Source organism: Drosophila tropicalis, unplaced genomic scaffold (genome assembly GCF_018151085.1).
Source record: "Drosophila tropicalis isolate 14030-0801.00 unplaced genomic scaffold, ASM1815108v1 contig_593, whole genome shotgun sequence".
NCBI lineage: Eukaryota > Metazoa > Arthropoda > Insecta > Diptera > Drosophilidae > Drosophila > Drosophila tropicalis.
The window spans coordinates 683,970-707,681 of NW_027173070.1; the positions used below are offsets into that span (position 1 = coordinate 683,970).

General features: G+C 38.4%; 7 protein-coding genes across 8 annotated transcripts; 5 read left to right on the forward strand and 2 right to left on the reverse strand.

The window, feature by feature from the left end:
- The first annotated feature begins 50 nt into the window (after nucleotides 1–50).
- Nucleotides 51–1,722, forward strand: LOC137577020 (uncharacterized). The gene is made up of 2 exons (XM_068290378.1): nucleotides 51–1,284; nucleotides 1,348–1,722. The coding sequence occupies exons 1-2, from the start codon at nucleotides 183–185 to the stop codon at nucleotides 1,530–1,532; spliced, it is 1,287 nt and encodes a 428-aa protein (XP_068146479.1). The 5' UTR covers nucleotides 51–182; the 3' UTR covers nucleotides 1,533–1,722.
- An 86-nt stretch (nucleotides 1,723–1,808) lies between these two features.
- LOC137577023 (transmembrane protein 170A) lies at nucleotides 1,809–2,801 on the forward strand. Of its 2 annotated transcripts, none has more exons than XM_068290383.1 (2): nucleotides 1,809–2,108; nucleotides 2,157–2,801. In XM_068290383.1, the coding sequence occupies exon 2, from the start codon at nucleotides 2,275–2,277 to the stop codon at nucleotides 2,659–2,661; it is 387 nt and encodes a 128-aa protein (XP_068146484.1). In that variant the 5' UTR covers nucleotides 1,809–2,108; nucleotides 2,157–2,274; the 3' UTR covers nucleotides 2,662–2,801. The 2 variants fall into 2 exon arrangements, with proteins under 2 accessions (XP_068146484.1, XP_068146483.1); XM_068290382.1 differs by having other exon boundaries at nucleotides 1,810–2,108; nucleotides 2,169–2,801.
- Nucleotides 2,800–3,861, reverse strand: mms4 (Methyl methanesulfonate sensitivity 4). Its single transcript, XM_068290380.1, has 2 exons — nucleotides 3,282–3,861; nucleotides 2,800–3,201 (listed from the first exon to the last, which is right to left on the reverse strand). Exons 1-2 carry the CDS (start codon nucleotides 3,784–3,786, stop codon nucleotides 2,831–2,833), a joined length of 876 nt encoding a protein of 291 aa, XP_068146481.1. The 5' UTR covers nucleotides 3,787–3,861; the 3' UTR covers nucleotides 2,800–2,830.
- Nucleotides 3,862–3,899: 38 nt separating this feature from the next.
- On the forward strand, nucleotides 3,900–4,367 carry Nop10 (Nop10 ribonucleoprotein). The gene is made up of 2 exons (XM_068290384.1): nucleotides 3,900–4,056; nucleotides 4,124–4,367. The coding sequence occupies exons 1-2, from the start codon at nucleotides 3,907–3,909 to the stop codon at nucleotides 4,262–4,264; spliced, it is 291 nt and encodes a 96-aa protein (XP_068146485.1). The 5' UTR covers nucleotides 3,900–3,906; the 3' UTR covers nucleotides 4,265–4,367.
- LOC137577022 (transmembrane protein 223) lies at nucleotides 4,281–5,167 on the reverse strand. Its single transcript, XM_068290381.1, has 2 exons — nucleotides 4,683–5,167; nucleotides 4,281–4,621 (listed from the first exon to the last, which is right to left on the reverse strand). The coding sequence occupies exons 1-2, from the start codon at nucleotides 5,077–5,079 to the stop codon at nucleotides 4,329–4,331; spliced, it is 690 nt and encodes a 229-aa protein (XP_068146482.1). The 5' UTR covers nucleotides 5,080–5,167; the 3' UTR covers nucleotides 4,281–4,328.
- Nucleotides 5,168–5,500: 333 nt separating this feature from the next.
- Elp2 (elongator complex protein 2) lies at nucleotides 5,501–8,328 on the forward strand. Its single transcript, XM_068290903.1, has 6 exons — nucleotides 5,501–5,672; nucleotides 5,733–6,525; nucleotides 6,597–7,163; nucleotides 7,233–7,536; nucleotides 7,600–8,115; nucleotides 8,170–8,328. Exons 1-6 carry the CDS (start codon nucleotides 5,544–5,546, stop codon nucleotides 8,291–8,293), a joined length of 2,433 nt encoding a protein of 810 aa, XP_068147004.1. The 5' UTR covers nucleotides 5,501–5,543; the 3' UTR covers nucleotides 8,294–8,328.
- Nucleotides 8,329–8,579: 251 nt separating this feature from the next.
- On the forward strand, nucleotides 8,580–9,230 carry LOC137577851 (uncharacterized). The gene has a single exon (XM_068291408.1). The coding sequence runs from the start codon at nucleotides 8,580–8,582 to the stop codon at nucleotides 9,228–9,230; it is 651 nt and encodes a 216-aa protein (XP_068147509.1).
- The last annotated feature ends 14,482 nt before the right edge of the window (nucleotides 9,231–23,712 follow it).

The window sequence follows — 23,712 nt, forward strand, 5'->3', positions numbered from 1 at the left end:
AATGATTTTCGTGGAATCTTAACTGCTTTGCAACACTGTTACAACATCTTTATGGTGGCCAACACTGGAAACAAATACAAGAAAAATACATAAAAAAATGCATATACACATGTAATTTCTAATTATACAATCTTCCAAACAAAAATTGGAACCACTGTGTGGTTACTGTGATTGGCTGAGCGATGGCCATGTTGACGCGCTTGACTAGCAGTGGTACTACCACAGCAGTAGCTCCTGGCTCACCCAAAGGTCTACAACGCTTTCAAAATTATTTGACTGCGTTTTTGTGGCCAGGCAGCAACCAAAAAAGCAAGAATCAACGCAAATCCTCAACTCAAATGGATGCCATCGATTGTTTCACCAATGATTTAGTCACTCGTAAAGCCCAGAAATGGGAAGAACTGCGGGATAACCTTATGAAGCCAACAACAGGAGCAGCAGTGGGATCATCTTCAGTGGTAATAGATTCGGAAGTGGCGACGACATTTAGTCAGAACGTAAATCTTATGTCTAAAGGCATGGTGAATGATCTGAAGGCTTTGCGATCACCCCAATTAGGGTTGGATATACGTTCGCTCTCGCAGCCACAATTGGACAACTTGCTAATGGCAACGCTTGAAATTAAAAATAAGTTGGATTTCCTTTATTTGATTCGTCAATGTATTCGGTGTAATCTGCTTCCGTCCAATGAAGTTTTCCTTCAATGTCTGAAGTACTTGAGTGGCCAACGAAAGCAACAACAGCTGGAGGCTCTGGCCGAGACCTGCCGCCAATTGAAACATCCTTTTGCTAAAATTTATGCTGATTTGGCACCTTTTCGAGCTCTGGCCTTGTGGCACAATGGCAATGCAGATGTAGCCCTTATGACTTTACATCGCGGATATGGTACTAGCCTGGCGACAGATGAAGGACGAAAAATGATTCGATCGGCATTTCGAACTATCTCCGAGGAAACATTGGCCCAGAAAAGTGAAGCCGTGTTGGTTTCTTTGATGGAAGTGGCCCGTGCCATCCACCGAGAGCATAAGGATATTTTTGTGGTAGCATGTGTGTGGAAACAGTGCTTTGTTAGCGATTGGTTTTGCGACCAAAAGTCGGCTGGTGAACTGTTTGATTACTATAAAGAATTACAGGAGCTTGTCGAGAGACGGGCTAGTGCCCTATGTTCGTCCTTTCTTAGCCGTCACAATGTGGATGCAGTGCATCGTTTAATTGAGGTGTTTCTTCACCATCAACAGCGACTAGCATGTGGAAGTTGTCTTAGTTTGCTCTTCAACTATCAATGTAAGTGCATTTGCATTTTCAAATGATTGAGTCATTGTTTTAATAGTCATATATTTGTTGCAGATTTGCGAAAGGATCTTCGTGCCTGCGCAGAAATAGTGAAATCTTGCAGCGAATTGGAAATGCCGTTAAATGAGTTGCAAAATGAACAGTTCCTCAGCCTGTTCCTAGATCAAAGCGAGCCGTTCGAGACAGCGGCTGGAAGTGCAGCCAACAGGACACCGAAGTCCTTCCAGTACAAATTCTAGAAACCGTTTCCAAGCATTAGCTGTTGTCCTTATATTAATTAGCACACACTTTATTAAAATATTGAAAGACGTATAGAGAAATATGCACGTCCTGTTTTGAAAATGGTAGAGTAAACCAAATCATAAATTTTATTATTAAATGTCAAAGTACAAAGTTAAATTTTAATAAACCGTTGCGTGGGAATTTAAATATGGATTATGTCATACAACACTGCCTGCAAAAATACTGAGACAAACCCATATCCAGTATTTTGCAGTGTTGGTTAAGGCATAAGTTAGATGTGTTCCACAAAGTCAGCTGGGAAGTGAGAAGTAAGCAATAGAAATAAAAAGAAACAAGCAATTTTCTAACAATTTAATTTAAATAAATTGACATATTCCGAAATGATTCTCTAAAAACTGTGCACGATATTGACGGGGTCAACGAAAATTAAAGCTAAGCGATAAAACTGAAAACTCAAAAAAACAATTGATTGGAAAAGTGTTGAAGAAAGAAAAATGTTATAGCAGGGAACACTGAATTTACTCCACATTTGCCCATTGTTGCTTGGAAGGGGGATGAGAACATGTAAAAACGTAAGTTAATACCAAATTTTATTAAATAAAATTTAATGTAATCCTTAGTTTATGTTGTAGTAGGGCCATATGATCAACTGGAAAGTCATATCAACTAATTAAAAACTTTAAGGAAACGGTTAATACCACTAGCGGAACATTGAAGGTATTTTATATAGAGTATACAATGTTCTCCGACGACACTGATGAATTGGACACTATTGCTGATGTAATGGGGCTTCGTACCCAGGCCAGGCTTAATACGTTTCGGGAAATGTGGTATCATGTATTTCTGTGGGCTCTGTTCTCATCGATTTTCATCCACACTTGTGCTGCATTAGTAGCCTTTGTTACACTGCGGAAACATAAATTTGGGCGTTTCTTTTCGATCTTAATTTTGGTCATGGGATTCTTGTCTCCGGCTTCGAGCGGTATTATAAGCAGTGCAGTTATAGCATTTGTACATCGCGCATCTGCCCTACCTATGTCGCCTATATACGCCATGGTCTGGGGCTTGGGACAAACCTGCCTGTCAGCTTGTTTAGGTTTTACAAGGATACTGGCCACTCTTTAAGCCATAAGTTTTAGCCTTAGCGACTGATTGTTTCCATTTCTTCTCTTAATTTAGATTACTTCGCAGACAATTTATCTATATATAAGAACATAATATTGTGATTTTTTACTTCTAACTAAATATTAAATCCATAGAAAATAGACTTTTTGAAATTTTCTTTTTTTAATATTTAAAGCAAGCTATTTTCGTCTCTCGCATTATATAGCGTATACAATTTCGAACTTAAGACATTTCCAATACGTTTTTCTGTCTGCATTGGTTGCGGTCCTTGTCCTCTTTTGATTTTTACATTAGCCAAAGTTTCACATGCCGTTATGTCCTTTTGGAAATGAAGAATCATTTTTCTTGGACAAGAATATTGAGATATAATGGAATCAGCAATATCCAATGTAACTAAAGGCAGGCGATTTAAATGTTGCTGCCATAGTCGTTTAAATCCATTTCCACCCTCCACTTTAACACATTGCTTCTTGTCATTCGCCAAATATTTTTTGAAATTGCTTAATATAGCGTTCTTTTGTTGTTTATAAGGTGCTTCGGCTGTAGAGGAAAATTTAAAAAAATAGGAAAATATATTTCAGAAAACTTTCTGGTAACTAAACTTTGTTCAAAATTTGTACCTATAGCTTTGAAATGACGCTGAAGCAAATCATGTAACTCCTTTGCCTGATCCTGATGACCTAGTTGTTCAACATGTAAATTTTGCAGCAGTTGAAATTCGATTAAGGTGTTGGAGGAAAGTGGTTTCGATGTAACCACAGTGTATTGAGAATCCGGAAAGGCCGCCTGGAGCTCCAATCCCACACAGGATTCAACAGGATTAAGTATTTTTACGACATGCTTCTCTATCTCCCATTCCTCGTCAAGTTCTGTGGCTGTTGCCAATGTCAGTTGGCCTACATTGCGTTCCCAAACGATGCAGTTTTTGAGAGGCAATTGACGAATTACGTATTTAAATTCACTGCTACTTAATAGTTTAATTAAATCCTGGCCTAGTGAAAAGGTTGTTAAATTGCCATCTAAAACAATTCGAACATATTTTTGACATTCACCAGGTTTGATGCGCTTCTGTTTATCTCGAAGTGTTTGTTTGTGCAGTTGATCAGCCTTCGACTTGCTTGACATTTCAAATATTTCTATATTGTAAAAGAAAATTTATTTTATTTAAACCTTGAGTGTGGCCAGCGTTTTTATAAAACGAACCACTATCGATAGTTAAAAGCATCGATACCATCGATGACTGGAATGAATCGATTCAATTACACTCATCGAAGCCATCTCAGCTGTAGCGTCTGCACGTGTTTTTATTTACTGCTGATATTTTATTATAAAATACCCAAAATGTATCTCATGTATACAATTAACGAAAATGGAGACCGCGTTTACACGCTGAAGGTAGATTCACATATTTTGTAGTGTGTTTGGAGCTTTATGTGATTGAAAGTTGTTTGTCTTTATTTAGAAACGCACTGAGGACGGCCGCCCGACTTTATCTGCACATCCAGCACGTTTCTCGCCTGAGGATAAGTACTCGCGTCAACGAATAACCATCAAGAAGCGTTTTGGCCTTTTGCTCACGCAGAAACCTGAGCCCATCTATTAAAATTCAGTCACAAAGATTTTTACACAATAGGTTAATAAATATATTTACAAAAAAAAAGTACTAATTAAATGCGTCGCTTCAATCCAGCTGTATAATCAAACAATTGTGGATTTCGAAATTCGCCTCGCATATCTAAGATATAGTAGAGAGTCTTTTCGCGAACTTTAATTGGCAGCTGCACACGGGCCAATTCACGAGATTCCTCGGCTGAGATGCATTTAAGTGGAACAGTCATAATGCGGTTGCGATTAAATGGCCCATAAGTCACAAAGGATACATCACGCCCTCCTTTTCTTAAAATAAGGAAGCGTACTGACCGTAATGTAAACATCCATACGGCAAACAGAATGCCATAACCTGAGGAATAAAGTCGCTGTGAGATTTATGAATGAAAATATTATTCGTGGCTACCGCTTACCTATTAAAAAGCTGCATATCGTTATGCCATTTTTATATTTGTTTTCACCCAAGTTTATGCGCTGAAACCACTTTAGCTCTTCACCTTCCTTTTCCACAACAGGTGCATCTTTTAGTGTGGTAAAAGCAAAATGTGATAAATAGGTCCAGAAAACAAACTGACATATACCAAAGAAATTAAGCATATTATAAAACTTTGGATTTTCATATTTAAACAGGATCACATCCTTTGGTACATTGGTGTTTATCTCAAAAGGCTTCGCCCGCGATACAGTGGTGAATTGTTTGATTGGCGCCGGTAGTTTGACAGCAAAGCTTGGTAGATTATAGCGCAATATTTGTAGACAATTGCGTTTTAACAGACCTTGCCTTAGGGAACAAATTATAAGGTTATTCATTTTAAATATTTTACTCGATTAAATAACTAATGTGCTAATAAAAACAGATGTTTAATGTTTTTATTATATCGATATATTTTCGATTAAAAAGTCAGCGATCAAAGCTTGATAAACAGAGAACACCCTGTATTTGAGTAAGCTAACATTTATTGTGCTGGTGTTTATAAATAAGAAAATAATAGTGGGGTTGTGTAATGTGCGTTTTTGTATTTTGCTACAAATAGCCGCGCGACAACGATGTTGGTAAGTTAAGGTTATTCATCTCAGACTTTAGCAATAAATAAACAATGAAAAAAACGTATTCTTCAACGAGAAGATGCCATTAACCGTTGTATTTAAAATAGTGGGATTCAGAAAAAAATACGTGGGCACACTTAATTGGCTAAAACAGCTGATTGGGACCCAACAGTTGTTATTCAGTTTTAGAGCCACTGCGGCCGACACACGTGCCAGCAATTTCAAAGATGCAAATAAAAGTGGAAAATATTTACACTTCGGTGGCTTGCAATCGTTGTACTGATTGTGCAGATTGGGGACCCAACGGTCTGATCGCTTATGGAGCCTGCAATGCAGTGGCCATACTAGATCCCAGGGTAAAAACAAAGCATTTCACTGCTGAAACAGGTCTTCATCAATGTATATATTTTTTTTAGCATAAAGGAAATTCAGCAAAAATTCTACATACTCTAGTGGAGCATACAAAGCGAGTGAACACTGTCAGGTGGCTGGATACCGAAAAACTAATCTCTGGGGCCGATGACGGCTTGGCTGTACTCTGGTCTTTGGATTTAAAGGGTCATGTGACCACCAAGCTTGCAGCACTTGCTGAACACACAAGTGGAGTAAATGCTGTAGATGGTGTTTGTCGTAAAACTGGTGATTGGATGTTGGCTACGGCTGCAGCTGATAATACCGTGAAACTGTGGATTTATCAAAACGATGGAAAAGTTAATTGCTTTCGAACTGTTCAAGTCAAGTCGGGAGGATTTTGCTTCTCCCTACGTCTGACTGTATTACCACAAAGTGATCAAGTTTTAATGGCTACTTCTAGTGATGATGAGAGCGTGTCGTTGTGGTTAGCAGAAGCAAAATGCCAAGATGAAAGTTCAGTGGAGTCCAAGTTTGAATTGATTCATAAGTTCATCGGACATGAAGATTGGGTACGTGGCCTGGACTTTGTAACTGATGGAAATGATCTACTCTTGGCCAGTGGATCACAAGACCATTTTATACGTCTTTGGAGAATCTCGCCACGCAGCCAACAACAAGTGCAAAATAATCAAACCGAGTTGGCGCAATTAAGTGAAGATGGGGAGGAGATTAAGGTGGAAGAGACTATCGTACGGCTAGGAGAGCGGTCATGGTATGCTGTGTCTTTGGAATCAGTTCTCTATGGTCACGAGGGCTGGGTTTATGGTATAAATTGGCATAAAACGGAAAATGATGGTTAGCAAAAAGTATATACATACACTAGTGAAGAAATGTCATTTAATTCTTACATTCGATTTTCGTTTTAGAATTGCGTTTGCTATCTGCCTCCATAGACAAAACTTTGATTGTGTGGTCACTGACAGAAGAGGGCATATGGCTCGAACAGGTTCGAGTTGGAGAAGTTGGTGGCAATTCCATGGGCTTTTACGGTGGAAAATTCTCACATGATGGCCTCTCGATAATGGGCCACAGCTACCAGGGTGGCTTTCACATATGGAATCAAAACAAAGAACAACCGCACTTGTGGTCATCGAATGTCATTGTGGGTGGACACTATGGCGAAGTCAGAGATCTGGCCTGGGAAAAAGAGCAGGGCTCATATGTGATGACTGTTTCGGCAGATCAGACAACCAGAATACATGCCCCATGGGTGCAAAATGAAAAGGATTCTTATTCCACTTGGCACGAGCTGGCTCGGCCTCAGGTACATGGCTATGATATGCAAGCTCTAGCTTTACTTTCGCGGTATAAATTTGCAAGCGGAGCTGAGGAAAAAATTGTGCGTACATTCCAGGCTACGGGAAATTTTATAGAAAACTTTCGTCACATTTGCCATATAGAGGATGATACAGCTGGCGATTCTCTGCTTGATTGTAAGAAAGAAAAAATTCGTTACAAAAGAGATTATTTGATATAAATTTGTCTTTCTATTAAACTTCAAGCCTTACCCAAGGGTGCTTCGGTTCCATCTTTGGGTCTTTCGAATAAAGCAGTTTATACAGTCGAGAGAAATACAGAGAATTCTGGTGCAGCTAAGGAAGGGTATCCGGACAATTATTTTGTTCCAATTCAATTGCAAACTCCTCCACAAGAGGAGGCTTTAATGCAGAACACTTTGTGGCCAGAATTACAAAAACTGTATGGTCATGGCTATGAGATTTATGCTCTTGCGGCTACTTCAGATGGCTCTATATTGGCATCCAGCTGTAAGGCTACTAAAGCAGAGCATGCTCAGATAATACTATGGTAAGTTTAATCAATTGACTTTAGTGCGTTTTCTTTCGACCATTGTTTTTCTTTTATCCCAAGGAATACATCAACTTGGAAGCAATTTCAAAAGTTAAGCGGTCATCAATTGACAGTGACTCAACTAAGTTTTTCACCCAATGGACAATATTTGCTATCAGTATCTCGTGATCGCCGCTGGTGCTTGTTTGAGAAACAACAACACGACGATCCCACATCCTTGACAAGTTATTCTCTGGCGGCCTCAACTGATAAAACAAATGGCAGACATTTGCGTATTATTTGGTCTTGCGATTGGTCTCACGATGGTAAACTCTTTGTCACTAGCTCAAGGGATGGCAAGGTTGTTGTTTGGCACAAATATGGAACCATAAACGACTCTTCACTCAAAGGTTGGCAGGCTTTTGGTCAGCCTTTGGAGCTTAAAAACGAGTCTGTCACTGCTGTGGCATTTGCCAAGAGTGCCTTGTCTTCGCAAAATGAGGCTTATCTTTTAGCATTGGGTCTAGAGAGTGGGCATATTCGTATCTATCGTTTCGCCCAAGGAGAATGGCTACAATTAGGCGAGTTAAATAAGAAGTAAGTTTGCAATCAACTTATCATCATTCAATTTATAAAATTTCTAATTTTTAGTTTGGCCCATCATTTGTCTGTGCGACGTTTGCAATTTCGTCCCTGTCGGCAGCAATTTTGGCATTTGGCGAGCTGTGGTGATGATCATTTGGTGCGCATCTATGATATTCAGATATCCAATTGACAGTAGTTTATTAAAATCGCGTAATAAGTTTTGTATTCTTTTTGTTTACGTTTTTGAAAGTTTAATTAGAATGATAGTCGATGTCTGCGCACTGCGTCTGATATCTAATCTCACTGCAATTACGCTTGTACGCTCCGGGAACAACCCAAACAGCTTCTGTTTTTCTGATAACAAAAATATTCGCTTTTTTTGGACTATATAAGATGCCTGTTGGCTTTGATTTGGCATCACAGTCTGTTTTTGGAGGCACGCATTAAAGATGAAATCAGCTATAGTTTTGATATTGATGGCGGGTTCAGTTTTGGCTGCACCACCAACTAGAGTGATAGAGGCCAAGCCACAAGTCGATCCATATGCTCACATATTTGCCCAGGTCAGACCAGCGGGACAGAAACATGAAGAAATCCACAATCATTTTTCGATTGAGTACAATGCTGAGCAGCCCGAAACCCAACATATTGAACTGGAAATCAAGCCTTCGGAAGAACAGAAGCATTCCCAGCTTATTGAATTGAACCTAACTCCTGATAATGATCGCAAGTTGTCAAATGGCATTGGTCTAGAAATTGCTCAACACGAACACCAAAATCATGTGAAAATCCAGAAACCCGAACACCATTATGTTGAGTTGGATATCAAGCCATCCGAATGGCACTCCCACTCCGAACGTCTCGAATTGGAATTGTCTGCTGATAAGCGACCATCCCATGAAATTGCATTTGAAGTTGTTCAACATTCAGCGGCTCAAAATCATCAAACAGTTGACATTGAATTCAAAAAACCCGAATACGATCATGTTGAGTTGGATATCAAGCCAATTGGGGTACACGCCAACTCCGAACGTCACGAATTGGAATTGACTGCTGATAGGCGGCCATCAATAGAAATTGTTCAACATAAGCCTCAGGCATTGCACTTGCTTCAAGCTCATATTTAGTGAGAAAGAAGGACAAAAGTAGCATCAGAATATTTGTATACATATACATATGTAAAAATATATTTATGGAACAGCATTAAATATTTATCAAGTAAGGTAAAAAAGGTTTTTGGGGAATCAAAAAAAAAGTTATGGTAGAAGCAAAATAAATAACAGACAGAGGCTTAGTTAAATAAAGCAGCTCTGAAAGTTGAAAAAGAAAAATCTGTCAGGATGTAAAATTTTCCCGAGAAACAAAGGAGAAGAACAAAATTGTGTGGCTTGTTTGGAGAGAGTTGATACTATACTATTAATTGTTATATATGGAAATGTCAATAGTCTGGACTTGCCATGAAATATTTCCGGTTTTGTCGGTGCAAAGTTTTTCAGGTTTATGAGAATATTATCGTTATATTATTATTATTGGGATTTTGTGGGATTATGGCGTATTCTCAGAACTTAAGTCGAGATAATACGTTGAAACTACGCCCATGGCGGAGTTTTGGCCGCAGTTTGCAATTTCCGTTTAGCTGCCAAAGCGAAGACAACAGAAGCAGCAACGTGGCCAAGCTTAGACCGTGAAAGGAAAGTTTTAGTGGCTGAGACCTTCTGCCACCTTTAGTTTTTGCACCGTATTTTTTGCAACCGCAACTTGCAATTTCCGTCGACCAACGGACTTTATGATTGCCATTGGCTCTGGCTTTTTGGCCAATGGACACCATTGTTTCGTTGCAGGAGAAGTGTAAAAGGTTGGTGCTGCTGCTGCGGTTAATTGGCTAGAAGCCATTTTTTTCGTTTTGACCAGGTTTAATTATTATTTCATGAAGTGGATTGGTGCTAGAAACTGCACACAATGTCAATGAACTCAAAAGATGATAATCTCATAAATATCCGGAATCTGTATTGTTTCTTGGCTTTTGTTTGGGCCCATTTTTAGTTCATGTCAAAAGCCGTTTTTTTTTTTTTTTGTTCTCAGCCAATATTCAGTTTGAAATCCGCTACATGCGTTTCCGTTTCCGTTGCGCCCAAAACGAAAGAGAGGAAAAGTGCTGAACAAAAAATGGAACAAAAACTTTTTGTTTAACTAGCATTGTGTTATGATTCTATTTTGTAGTTGTGCGCTTTTATTTATGTTCTTTACCCCTCTGGCCCAACGCTGTCCACAATTGCAGATTTGTTGCTATTGTTGCATACAAATTTTGTTGTACATCTCATGCTGAAGTTTAAGTTTCAATTGCTCGCGCAAACGTGACCAAGTTGCTGACAGATGCAGATCCTCCCCCCATCCTGCTTCGCTCCTTGGTAGTAGCATGTGTTAACATGATTTTACCAGTTCTGCTTCTACTCCTACTCCAGCTGCTTCTGCTCCTTTTTGGTTATTCATTTGTATGTATGTCAGTAGTAGACTTTGCTTTGCTTGCCATCTTTCTTTTTGTTTTGTTTGCCTGTTTCTGGTTTTGGTTTGGTTTTTGGCTTTGTTTGCCTGCCATCCATTTTTTTCCTACTCTTATTTGACTTGACGTTGTCGTCGTTGGTGGCATGGGCGGCATGCTGGGGGCGTGGCTTAACGGTGAAACTGTGTAAGCAGTAAGTTGAAACTACTCTTGGCCTCAATGGCATAAGTACTTTCAAATTAACTTTGGATTTGTCTCCTGTGCAAAAAGGAGAGAGTAAAAAACACATACATACATATACATATATAAATTCAATAGCTTTCTTGGAAATCTTAAAGTGGACATTGTAAACGAAGTTAGTTTAAGTATTCTCGGACATTCTGAAATGAAGAGTTTTGTAGCGTATACATTTACTTTTCGTATGTTTTTCGTAGTCGGGGCAAAATTTGATATTATATTTCATATTTCGGTTATTGTCGGGACAAAGTCTTCGGTAAATTTAATTCCGATTCTTCTTCCACTCTCTAACGCTGAATACTTTTATCCTTTAATTCATTCTTCGCCCAGTCTCTTGTACTCCATACTCCCTTTTGTCTCACAATTTTACTCCTTCTTGGCCTTCTCTCGTTTCTAACTTTAATTGTCCGCTCTCTGAAGTCCTTAGAGGGGCAAAAGAATAACATTATTGGTAAGTTTTGAACTCATTACAAAGAATACTCGACTCGTCTTAAGATTAGAGGATGAAATATGGCCGATGATTAGGTCTTTTAGAAAAAAGTTAAGAAGAGAAAAGAGAGAAACTACCGGCAAGCAAAACCACTTTTCAAAAGTGACAGAATTTGGAAAACGTTGAATACTACCGCATATAAAATCGAGTCCTTTATTCAGTGCTTAAAATATTTTAAACTTCTTTTTATAGCAAAAAGTAGGATTATCGATTTCGCAGTAAAAAAAATGTACATGGGAATATTTGGAGATATAAAAAAGGTAATCTCTTCAACAATGTGGGCGGCATTTTTGTAAGTTCGGCCCTGTTTTCAATATAATTTTTGCAATTTTCATGCTTATCCACACACCCACACTCGCACCCATACCCACACCCACATTCACATATGTATGTTGCATTCATATTTCCGTTTTTAGTTGCAAACTCGCGCGAATAGTGGCAACTGAAGCGGTGGCAGCAGTGACAGCAGCAGCAGCTACAAAAGGCTTGGTCCATGATTTGTGCATTTCCGTTTTTTGGACGCGGCTAAGCAGAGCGGAAGTTGGGCGGGTGCCTGGTAGGGGGTGAGGGTGCTAAAGGGGTGCCAGTTAAAGTTGAGCCAACAACAATGCCAATTGATGCGCATTGAACATTTTGGCCTAGTTAAACCGAAGCACTATCAAAGCGTCCAGTGTACATACAAGGTGAGAGGCTGGGGGACAAAATGTTAAAGCGCGCCAATTGATTAAACTTGCATTTTTGGTTTTTGCCGCATTTTGCTCAACAAGCTGAAAACTTTCCATTGCGAAAACTAAGCGAAAAAAAGTTTCCTTCTTTCCATTTGCTGGCCAACGTCCGCTAAGCCCAAAAGCCAAAAGCATTCAAAGTTTTTCAATTACCTGACCAAGGGCTGCAGGAGAAAAGGGCAAGACTAAAAGTAGATCTAGTCCTTCTACTCCTTCGAAAAGAACTCACTCTTCAATTCTCCAAGTATCAGAAACAAATTTGATGTTGCTGTTGCTGTTGCTGCTGCTATTGTAGTTTTCCTTTTTCGCGTGGAGTGGAAAAAGTTCTTGAGGAAATTGTTAAGGACTTTTATTGTATTCTTATACTTACATACATAAGTTTATCTGTGTACAGAGTGGTAGCAAGAAAATATTGTAAAATCAAATTTATGGCAACTCCCGTTTTCATAAATAACTCTAGCCCAAGCCTTCATTGTTTTCCAATTAGCTCTTTACCCCAAGCTCACATTCAGTTCCCTTTTTGGTTGTTGAAACGTTGAACTGCGCCAACGTGGCGTATGATGAATTTTTAATTACAAAAACCATCACAGACAAAGAGCATGTCAAACTCAAAGTTTTGTTTTTTTGTTTTTAATTTGTAATTGTGAAACTAACTTCATGGTGGCCAAGTTATTTGCACACACACTCGGCGAGAACTGGAGCGCTATGCAGGAGTTTCGTGTAAGAGAAGCTCGCGTAGGCACACGAATCGAGTCGAGCCTTGCATAAATTATGGTAATTTTATTCATCTGATTTAAATGACTTTATTTGCAGCTTTAAATTCTCAATGAAAAAACCCCATTTAAATGCAGTCATTATATGCACTTGTCATTGTCATCGTTGTCTTGTTGTTGCTGCTGTATCCTGTTGGTTTGTTTGTTGTTTCATTGTTTCAAGCGCGAAATGCTTCTGGCAATTTTCAACACTTTTTTACACTTGCCTGATTGCTGCAACCAAAAAAACGATAGCAGATTGTAGGAGGCAAGGGTGTGGGGTGAGGGGTTCACGGGGTTGTCATCATTTTGACAGAACGTTTCGAATGTAACCCCAAAAACTGTTCGCCACCTCATCTCGAGGACATTTTTCGCCGACCATTTACAATTTCCCTTATTTCATGTTTGGTTCGCCGCCGATTCTCAGCTTTTCCATTTTATGTTGACTTTCATCTGCATTTTTCGTTTTCTACTATTCGACTGACATCTGTGTTAATGGATAACTTTGATTTCTCATGTATTTATACTCTGCAAACGGTTCACCTTCCCAAAGCGTCTATTATTTTTATGCATTTTCATTATTGTGGCTACATGCCAACATTTGCGTATATAATATTGATTTTATTGTCTTTTTTGACATACATTGTTTGCAAATGATTTAGTGATTTAATGATTTAACCTTAGCATGGCCGTAACGTATATGTACGTCCAACATTTCAGACTGCTCAAACGTTTGTATTTTGCTTATGGCAGTAGAAGGTTTGAATTTCACAACATATGATCGCGATATCCTTTAAAAATCTAGGTTTTTTAAACTAGGGAATGATTTTCGAGACGTTTTGTCTTGTTTCCATATTACATATCTTTAAGCTATGCAGCTCAGTAGGCTCCGTATTCGAATCCTAGACCTTTGTGACTTGTTATCTAGTTATTCGGTTTAAACTCCAATTGTTCTCTTTAACGATTGGTATTGATGGTTTAATATTCTTGTTGCGATTATTTTAGATCTACCATTTGGTAAAAAACTTGAATGATATTTGAAATATTCCACTCTTAGTCTCAATTAGTTTAGAACATTCGCTAAATAAAATGCATGCCAATTTCTAAAATATTAATAGTTATTGTATATTTTGGCCTATTGAGTAAGAAAACCCTTTGAGTTTCGTCCTTCACACAAAAGCCTTTTAAATAAAGTTTAACGGGTGGTTTTTTATTTAAATCTTATTTATATACAAAATAAATGTAGATATTCCCAAAATTGAACTTATTAAAAATTGATGAAAAAAAATTGTTAAATGACCTTCTTTGGAAATTTGTTCATTGAATTTTCATACCGTTTTCTTTTTTTTTTTATTGTGTTTTTCGGTTTTTTATTACTTAATGTTTTTCGTTAGCTGTCAGTTTGCGTTATTCTTCTTTTTGCCGTTTTGGTTTTTGCGAACTGTTGAATAAAAATGCAAAAACTACGGGAGACAGAAAAAGGATGAGAACAAGTTAATTTGTTTATGTTGATGTGTCAATATAAAATACGAGTTGAGGGCGAGCATTTGTCAGTTAAATGAATAAATATATGCATATGGAAAAACAGAAAAAATAAAAATTGAATTTCAAGCTGAGCTTCTGTTACTTGATGCGGTTGGCGTTGACCACAAGTAAAAAAAAGAATGAATTGTGAGTGGGAATTAACAGCAGATGCAAATCATTTGAAGTTTAGGCTTTAAGTAACTTTAATAAATAGCTCAAAGAAGCAGTCGCTGCCTTTCCCTTCACTCCTGTCGCGGACGATGATAAATTTTTATGCTTAGCAAAGTGCAAAAGGATGAGTTTGATGATGATGATGATGATGATGATGAAGAAAAGGGAATGAGTGTATAAGTATGCTCTAAGTATGCCTGTGTGTGTTTGCTACTCCTGATGACTTGAAACTTTTCCAGCCGCAACTTTTGAGCTGGCGACAACTCCTCTGGGCTTTCGCCGCAAATTACAAGCACTTGCTTGTTGCGGCGTATGAAGATGATGAGCACAGGATGGAGCAGGCGGCGGTGTTCACCTGTCTTGAGCATCAGCGTTGAACGATGAGCGATGGTTTTCGACTGGTATATGTACATATATATCCTTTGTATTCTGTGTGGCAAGTAATTTGTTTGCATCCGCCCACTCCACCCAAAAGTCGGACAAATTTCGCTTTAAGTGTGAGTAAATGGTTGCCAAATTGTTTGGTAATGGTTAAAAAAGATAACCAAATCAATTTTGTTCATTTCCCTTATTCAAACAGAATGCAATAAATATAATAAACAGGTTTTTTGGTTAGAATATTTGACAAATGCCGCAAATCAGGCTACGGTTATTTCAATTAGCCTCAAAAAATTCATTTGTTTCGCTTTATTGATTTAATTTAGTGCCCTCCCCCTCTCCCCTGCCGCCACTCATTGATGCGTTGATGTCAAAGTTCAAATGATGAGTTCATCTTTATCATCAGCTGCACGACTCGAAGCAACGCGACAGCAACAACGGCAAAAACAAAACTCACACTTGGCTGGATACAAAGGAAGCTCAAATACACTCAACGTCAGACAAGCGACAACTCTCGAGTGCTATTGTCTTTGCCTTTGGGTGGAGGAGAAAGCCCTACCATATACACACATAGGTGCTAGCTGTTTGGAGGAGGACATTATTTCCATGCCCCCACACGAACAGGAACCCGCACTCATGGTAATGTCAGTGATGACGTTAGCGAGCAGGTGAAGATTGAAAACTTGGTTATAATATTAGGATCAGTTCATAAATTGAATAAATACTTTATTGACTTACAAGTGTCAATATGACAAGCTTTATGTTTCTGCTGATTGGTTTTGTAAACACAAAAATGAATTTAATATCGCTTATGATAGTATAACCTTCGAAGATATAGTCGAATCAAGTGCTACTAATACAAACATTTTCAGAACTGACCGAAAATGGGTAAACTAATATTAGTCCACCAAATATTGCCTATAGGCCTCATTGCTTCTGAAAAGGCTTAAAAGGCCAAATGATCAACTTGAATATAAAGATGGCTAAAACATAACTGAAAATTCAGCTCAAAATGTAATGAAATAATGTTTGTCATCACAGACAACGGTCTGGCCCGCCCCGTGCCCTTCACTGGCAATGACCATAATCTAGCAAAATCTGCTTCAGCTTAAAGTGGGCAAGTGTGTGTGTGTTTGTATGGGAAGGCCTAGCAGTGATAATCGCTAACCAGTTGCCTTTAGCATTGACTGCATCCTTCCCCTCTATTCCTGTGGCCATTGTCAAATGTCAACGAGTTCGCTTACTCTGGGCTTTCGTCGCCTGCAGGTCGAGCACCTGCCGAGGCAGAGGACGAAGACGTGATATTTGCATTTACCTCACTTTCGATGTTGTTCTTGTTTTGTTCTACGGCTTAGTTTTTTCCTTGATTTATGTGCTGGCTGATATACGTGAGTGTGTGTGAGTGTTAATGACAGCGGAAGTGCACTTTATTTAATTAATATGTTATAATTATAGAGTGCTTATGTCTGTTCATGTGTGAAACTAGGCACGTATATACACACATATATAGATAGTTATTGGATGGAGTAAAAGGAGTAGCTGGCGGCCAAAGTTCATTCATCAAGCCTTTTAAACAAATATTAACGAGGCACATTCACTGCAATATCAAATAGTTGTTTAATTAACTTTAAATTATGGTCAGAAGGCAAAAGCCAATGCACGGACAAATGAAAATATCAATTGGGTTTTTTTTGTCAAGTTTTACGTTCAGTATAAATGTTAAATGTTTATCCACATTAGCGGTTAACGATAACATTAGCCCACAATTAAAATGTTATTTGTTTTTTCTTTTCGCCGCAGATATGTGTTTTTTCTTATCATTTCGATTCAACGAACTTCCTCTTCGTTCTTCATCAAGTTTCCACTGGAACCATCGAAAAAATTTGTATTTGGTTAGCTCAAAAAAGTATGCAACACATTGTTTAACTCTACTCTATTCGTCGGCACAAAACTTATTATTTTGTTGAACTGTTTAAATAATGTTCTAAAGATTGACCTAAATTTTAGTTGGCGCTTTCCATTTAAATATCATTTAAAGACTTTTCTTAACTTTGCAGTTAGCACTTCTTGGATTTCATTCATTGCTCTTAGTTTCATCAGCTCTTATCAAATTAATCAATGAAGCACATTTCAAACAGTGAAACATTTCTGACATGGCATAAAATGTCAATTATACAATTAAACTAAGACCCTGCTAGGCAGACTGGCGGCTGAGGTTGCCATCAGCAACCTACATACAATAAATACACATTTACGAAACAAGCATATCATAAAAATTTCTGGGTACTTAATTTTTTAATTTGGCTTCAATTACTTTTCTCTTTGTGTGTATGTGTGTGTGTGTGTGTGGTTGTGTCAAATCCATTAAAAGTATGTACTTACTAATAACCAATTAAAGTGCAAAAATAAACATTAATTATTGCTGGAGTTGGAGAGAGTTGTACATAGTTGAAAATTTCTATGGTAACTTTTGAATTGTTGCTAGCAAAATTTATGCACACACACAAAGAGAGTGAGAGAGTGGAAGAGGGCAAGTAAGAGAAAGAGAGACAGAGTGAGGGAATGAACGTACATATGTGAAAATGCGGAAAATGGCATAAGTAATCAACCATTTACTAGAGAAAAGTATGGCTGACCAAATGGGGAAATGTTGCAAAAATGTTGCCACTTGAAATTTATGTGCATTATTTGATGCAAGTTCTTTTGTAAGTAAGTACCTCGAGGGTTTTAAATAACTCGACAGCCATTTAAATATCATTTGCATTTGCTTAAGAGTGCAGAATGTTGAGAAACAAAATTTACTTCAAGTATTAGTTTAATTGATCTAAAGGACTTTTGTCTCTTTTGCCTGTTGGCATCAGTCGTCCTTGCCAGCTTCCTTTTGCTCTCTGTCTCTGTGCAATTATTATCTCTAGCTTCCACTTAAAGAAAGTCCTCGAACTTTTAGCTCTAATAAAAGTTAAACATAGAAGTAAAGGGAAATTGTCCGAGTTTTTTAACAGAGTCCTGAGCCTGCATCATCAAAGATACACACACACACACTGTAAAAGAACAGCAAAAAGAAAACAAAAGGCCAAGTCAAAGGCAACTTTTCTGTTAAATCAAGTTGTACAAATTTATCATAGCACACAATTTTCCAGAGATAAAGTTTTCGACATGAAAGTTTGACCCTCCCAAAAAACAAGAAAATGACAACATAGACATAGAACAGGAAACGAGTTGAAAACTCGCAAATGGGCATAGCTAGCATAAAAATAAATATCGAATATGAAGTTATAATTGACTTTATTTGATTAATTCGATGTAAAGGTTCCCACCATTTCTTTTACAGAGTAGACATGATTTATTGACGATTTGTCAAATTTGCCTTCGCATTGCGTTTTTTGGCATTCGTCATGTCTGTCAGGTAAGCAGTGGTAATTGGCACGCAAAACTGTGACATCTTGTGGTTAATTAGCCGGCCATATGATCCAATTCGTATCCATCATCGTCATCTGTCTAACATCAGAGACAGTGTGAATTCCTCTGCAGTTAGTGACATCCAGGGTGTCCTTGTTGACTGCACAATGAATACCGAAAATTCAATTAATTTGTGAATAAACGTTAAATTGAATTGCGTTTGTGCTTATGCTTCAGCTTTGGCTCCTGTGGCTGGTCTATATGGATGCAGCTGATGCTGCTGATGCTTCAACTGAAAGTCGAGATGCATAATTGCCAGTGACACTGCACTCCTTTAGCCAGAGCAGGAATGCTGCTGCTGTTGCTGATGCTTGAGAGCGTGCCGACGCCATCTTTGACGGCTTCTTAATTAAAAGACTGTCAATCTGTGTATGCATTGCGTTCACACACACACACACACTCTTGCACGGCAGGCTCGTAGTACGAGGAACAGGAAGAGGCAAAGGAACAGGAAACGACAAGCAGGCTGTGAGGCATCGGAGTGCTATTGTTAGCATCAAGTCATGCGCGAGCGAGCAAAAAGAAAAGGCGAAAAAAAGGAACAAAAATCGTGCAAAGTGAATAAAAAAATGCAGAAAAATTGTATATTCACACCCAAAGCCAGAAAAACCAGCTAAAAGTCAACTGTCAGTGCTGTCACAAAAAATATCTAAAATTGATTAATCGTCAAACCCATTTTTGCATAATAACTGTAATACTTCCTAACTGAAGTCACATCCGTCACCGATCTAGGGCTGTGAAATGGAGGCACTTTCCAATATGCAATAGGCTCGAAAATATTCAATATTTGTAAGATTTTAATGCATTTGCCATTATTTAAATCCACATGATGTGTATACATAACTAAGCAAACACAATTTGACAACTTTCAAGCCTTCATTTTTACAATCGTCTTATGTATGTACTTACTGACGATTGCTTTTTATGGCTGTAGAATATTACAAGTGCCAGAACTCACATCAGATGCCAGCACTGATTGCGCTTCGGCTGCACTTCACTTATAAGCAGGAAAAAGCTGTGAAAACAGGAAAAATGCAAACGAAAAAAAAGTAGAGAAACTGACTTATAAAACATTTGTTGAGAGGGGTCTGCGGCAGGGGAGGGGACGGGGAAAGGAAGTTTCTGTGGTACGCCTAGCTGGGGCAATACAAGTGCCCCTCATTGACAGCACACGCTGATGACGTGATGTGTTTATGCCTTGTGTCTGTGTCCGTGGCTGTGTGTGAGAGCGAGTTTGGTGTTGCCAGCTTTTAGGCTGAGACCTCAGCGCCAAGTTGCATCGACTTGCAGCAGCAGCCTTGAGATTGTGGCAACGTGATATGGTTGCTTGTAATGCAACGTGACTCTCTCATTGTGACGTGCCAGAAATATCAATATGACAGGACGATGGCAGTAGTGGTAGCAGCTCAAGCAACCTCAGCGGCACCGGCAGGACTCCCGACTGGCCGCCATCAAGCAGGAGACGTCGTTGAACACGTTTCGCACGTTCTCAAGTGTTGTTAGTTTCCTTACCCTTCTTTCCATGAACATCATTCCCACCTATCCGGGCGGCGACTGTCGGCAACTTTGTTTTTCGCATGATTTACCGCACGGATACGGTGTATTTGTCGTTTCAACGTAATTTGCATATAATTTACAGCTGCTGCTCCCGCTGACGCTACTGGCGTCAACTTTTTAAAGTATTTGTCACACTTCTTCTACTTCGGCCAAACCAAACAACTTACCCAACATTCTGAAGCAATATTTTCATTCTCTTCTTTTTTCTGTTGGCGGTACTACAACTACTTCTTGGTAAAACAAACATTTTACCTTCGTGATGCATATATTTTTAAAGTTTTTGACATAGTTTTCTCGTCTCAGTTTTTGCAGCTGGGCACGCCTACTTAAGCACGCCCACGACTTCACACAAATTTTAGTGCAAATTTTGTTCAAAGTGAGTAGGTGGGTGGAACGGAAACGCAACCGAGTATTGTGGTGGGACGGGGGGGGAATCTCTATGTGCGGGAAGGAAGGAAGATTGCCTAATGAGCTGAGTTGTTTGTCTCCTCCCGGAAGGCGGAACCAGCTGTGCTCCGGCGTTGCGTAAATGCACTTGGCAAATGCATTTTTTATAACAAATACCAAGTATATATGCATATATATGAGAATGAATATATACATATATATGTATATATAGAATCCTAAGGTAGAAATAGGTAAAGTGGCATACTTAACGGAGACGGTGCTAATAAACCGAACACGATGTTACAGCAAAAACTTTTTGGTCGCGGAAAGTTGAGATACACAGAGAAAAAAACCTGTACAAAATATTAAGGATTCTGGTTTTCTTAACAGGGATGATTGGGTCTAATCATACCATCACCTGTCGACCAATGCGTTGGAATAAAGAGATACATTTGCTTCTATTCAAACTTTTTCGAAGACTTTTTGGGGTGTTTTGAAATTGTTTTGCTTTACTAGTTTTCTTTGCTGATTGTGAAGGATGTTAATTAAATAAATGTCTCTATGAAGCCATGGGAAAACGGCAATAAAACCAATTTGAGAAGTGTTTCCAGTCAAAACTTGTTGTGTTCTCGTAAGTAAGGAAAAAGCATTGTTCTATTAACATTCTAAATAAAATTAACTGTCATTGGCTCAACTGTTTGTGACATTCACTAAAATCTAAATTAAATTTAAACTTGGCTTTTTCTTTCTTTTTTATTTGCTCTTCGCATCATTTCCATATCAATAACAAATGAAATGACTCGCCAACGTTTGGGGGATTATTTGATATAATTCATGCTGTCGATGCAAATTGAAATTGTGTCACGAAGTCATCTAGTCAGACAGACAGACAGACACTCGTTTCGTTTTCCTATGAGTCGAAGGAATTTTATTTTTTGGTGTTTTTGTTGGCCAAAAAAGAAAAAACGCAATTGTTGTCCAGTGCCCAGTGAATTCTCGCCAAGAATGCGGACGAAATCTCAAAACACAAATGGATTTTTAAATTACCCTCGTGGCCAAATGACGGCGGATGCTATAAAAAATGCCCGTTTGCTCTTTGTTGTTGTTGCTGGGTTGCATTGAATTATCTGCGACATTTTGTGCAGTTGGTTTAATTCAAAAAATTTATAGAGGAAGGACCACGAGGAGGAGGATCAGGAGTGGGAGTCAGGAGGAAGGCATAAACTATGCATGGGCAAACGAGCGAACGTTTGTTGAGCGTAAGAACGTTTAAATTTTATTTTCTTTTTGCATAGAATTGCCAACGAGAGTCTATGGAGAATGTCGGCAGGATACAGCAGGATGCGGCTCCTTTGCTTGCGCTTTTGCAAACAGCGTCCTTTTTTGCTTTCTCTTTGCTTTTTGCACTTGCATTGTTGAGTTATGTTTCTTTGGCTCGACCCCATGGCCATTGAGGTGCAGTGAAGCAAGAGCTTGCCTTGCCTCCACCTTTCCTTTTGGCTTTTCTTGGGTGCGTTTTTTTCTGCCTTGCAGGCTGGCGTTTTGCATAAACCAAATGCAAGGACATGTCGGTGGAAGCTTAGTATTTTTGCTATTGATTGTATTAAACAGATGCAAGTGTGTGTGTGCGTGTGTGTTTGTGGATATTTCGGTTTAATGTCAAATTGGAAAACTTAAATGTATAACCTTATGTTAGCTTCTTTGGCCACTTACTTTTAACCAAACCAAAATCAATGTCTTGGCAAAGAGTAACCAAAACAAGGCCAAATGCAATTAATCAAACGTGAGAACCGTATGTATGTGTGTGTAAGTGTGTGGATGGAACTCAGCCACATACAAATTTTGTTGTGCCATTGTCCTTTGGCACCTTATGCAGTTATGTGGAAACTCTTTGTCTCTCTCCCTCTCGTATGCTACCTAAATTTTGGCCAGCCAACATCATGTCCAAAGCTTCCTTCGTGTTTTCGTATTTGCCTGCTCAACAGATGTTGCCTGTTCTCATTTGTCTCTGGTTAAATGGGGATTAGATTAAATTATTTTGCATATAATTAGAGAAATTGAAATTGTAATGGGGCCACAGACGTGTTTCAGTTACCTAGTTAGTTGTTGCTACGGCCTACAGGATGTGGTTATTGAATGACTTAATTTGCTAACAAAATATGTAATTAAACTAACCGGCAAATAGTAGATACACACTCCATCCTAGAAATCAATTAGTATTCAATGAAAGCAAATGTTTTAAGCGGATTGTTAGAAAGGGAAAATTGTAATAATATTCAGACTTAAAATTTGTATTTCAATAAAAATTAGTGAATCAAATTGAAATTCTTCAAGTTTAAAAGAAATCGAAGAAAAGTGGAAAACGTTAAACAATAATTTCTTGTTAAGTTTATTTTAAATCTAAATGTGTTTGAATGTTTAGCCGGATGAAAGAAAATCCAGGAATGACATCCAATCGTACAACTTTTAAGTAAATATTAACTGAGCTTTAAATTGATTAGTTAGTTCTTCTTGTTAATTATTAACTACTGCAGTTAGGTATTGGCAAGTTATTGCCGTTTGATACCAAATTCAAGTTGAAGCAACATTTATCTTAGCAACAATGTTGCCAGCGCATAACCATTCGAGTACCCAGTTGGAAAAAAGCGTCGTAACCAGCAGTGGGCCAGGGATGCTCCAGTAATGAGTCGCAAGGAAACTCAAAAACTTTTGTATCCTGAGTTGACTTAGAGAGAACAAAACTAAGAACATAGTTAACTAACCGGTATTAGATAGCTTAGAATGAGAAATTATACCTAAAGTAGATTTTAGATAAACAGTGGATGAACTACTTCAATTATAAAGAGTTCGTAATGTTGTTTTTTCATTGCGTTGTCTATAATTCTACATATATCCAATATTTAGAAAATACACTAATAAACTGGAATTATTGCTTCAAAATAAGTATAATACATATAATTTCCACTCAATTTTCATTAATAATTTGAACAACTTATCGAAATTGATTTAGTTTGAGTTTGAAAACCATTCAAAACCTTTATAGCCTGGTTTTGTGTAACACCAAAATTCGAAATGATTGAAAAATTTCAGTAATCGTAAATGCATTTCCAATATTTTCAATCAACTAGCCTCTGCCAACTTCCTCGTTCTTCGTGGTCGTCCAATTTCCGACTGGGGGTGACTTGGCGTGTGGCTGCTTTGGCTTCAGTCAGAATACAGGTTTCACCATCGACTTCAGTTTCCGTTGTGACTCCGTGCCGAATGGACGCGTGTGTGTGCCGAGGCTGAGGAATATTTACACTGAAAACGTCTCTAACCCGCCCCCTCTCTTGGGCCAGCGAATACAACAGCAACTAATACAAAAACCAACCACTTCTTTGCCTCTGCTCATAATTTACTGCTTCTGTCGCCTGCTTGGTACCGGTTTTG

What these genes read in the sequence shown, in the direction of transcription:
- LOC137577020 (XM_068290378.1), top strand. Translation starts at nt 183, where the DNA reads ATGGCCATGTTGACGCGCTTGACTAGCAGTGGTACTACCACAGCAGTA. An exon ending in TTTGCTCTTCAACTATCAAT is followed by an intron (nt 1,285 to 1,347) that starts GTAAGTGCATTT and finishes TATTTGTTGCAG; the next exon opens with ATTTGCGAAAGGATCTTCGT.
- LOC137577023 (XM_068290383.1), top strand. Translation starts at nt 2,275, where the DNA reads ATGTTCTCCGACGACACTGATGAATTGGACACTATTGCTGATGTAATG.
- mms4 (XM_068290380.1), bottom strand. Translation starts at nt 3,786, where the DNA reads ATGTCAAGCAAGTCGAAGGCTGATCAACTGCACAAACAAACACTTCGA. An exon ending in GCGTCATTTCAAAGCTATAG is followed by an intron (nt 3,202 to 3,281) that starts GTACAAATTTTG and finishes TTTCCTCTACAG; the next exon opens with CCGAAGCACCTTATAAACAA.
- Nop10 (XM_068290384.1), top strand. Translation starts at nt 3,907, where the DNA reads ATGAATCGATTCAATTACACTCATCGAAGCCATCTCAGCTGTAGCGTC. An exon ending in ACCGCGTTTACACGCTGAAG is followed by an intron (nt 4,057 to 4,123) that starts GTAGATTCACAT and finishes GTCTTTATTTAG; the next exon opens with AAACGCACTGAGGACGGCCG.
- LOC137577022 (XM_068290381.1), bottom strand. Translation starts at nt 5,079, where the DNA reads ATGAATAACCTTATAATTTGTTCCCTAAGGCAAGGTCTGTTAAAACGC. An exon ending in GATATGCAGCTTTTTAATAG is followed by an intron (nt 4,622 to 4,682) that starts GTAAGCGGTAGC and finishes TTTATTCCTCAG; the next exon opens with GTTATGGCATTCTGTTTGCC.
- Elp2 (XM_068290903.1), top strand. Translation starts at nt 5,544, where the DNA reads ATGCAAATAAAAGTGGAAAATATTTACACTTCGGTGGCTTGCAATCGT. An exon ending in GCATAAAACGGAAAATGATG is followed by an intron (nt 6,526 to 6,596) that starts GTTAGCAAAAAG and finishes TTTTCGTTTTAG; the next exon opens with AATTGCGTTTGCTATCTGCC. An exon ending in TGGCGATTCTCTGCTTGATT is followed by an intron (nt 7,164 to 7,232) that starts GTAAGAAAGAAA and finishes TTAAACTTCAAG; the next exon opens with CCTTACCCAAGGGTGCTTCG.
- LOC137577851 (XM_068291408.1), top strand. Translation starts at nt 8,580, where the DNA reads ATGGCGGGTTCAGTTTTGGCTGCACCACCAACTAGAGTGATAGAGGCC.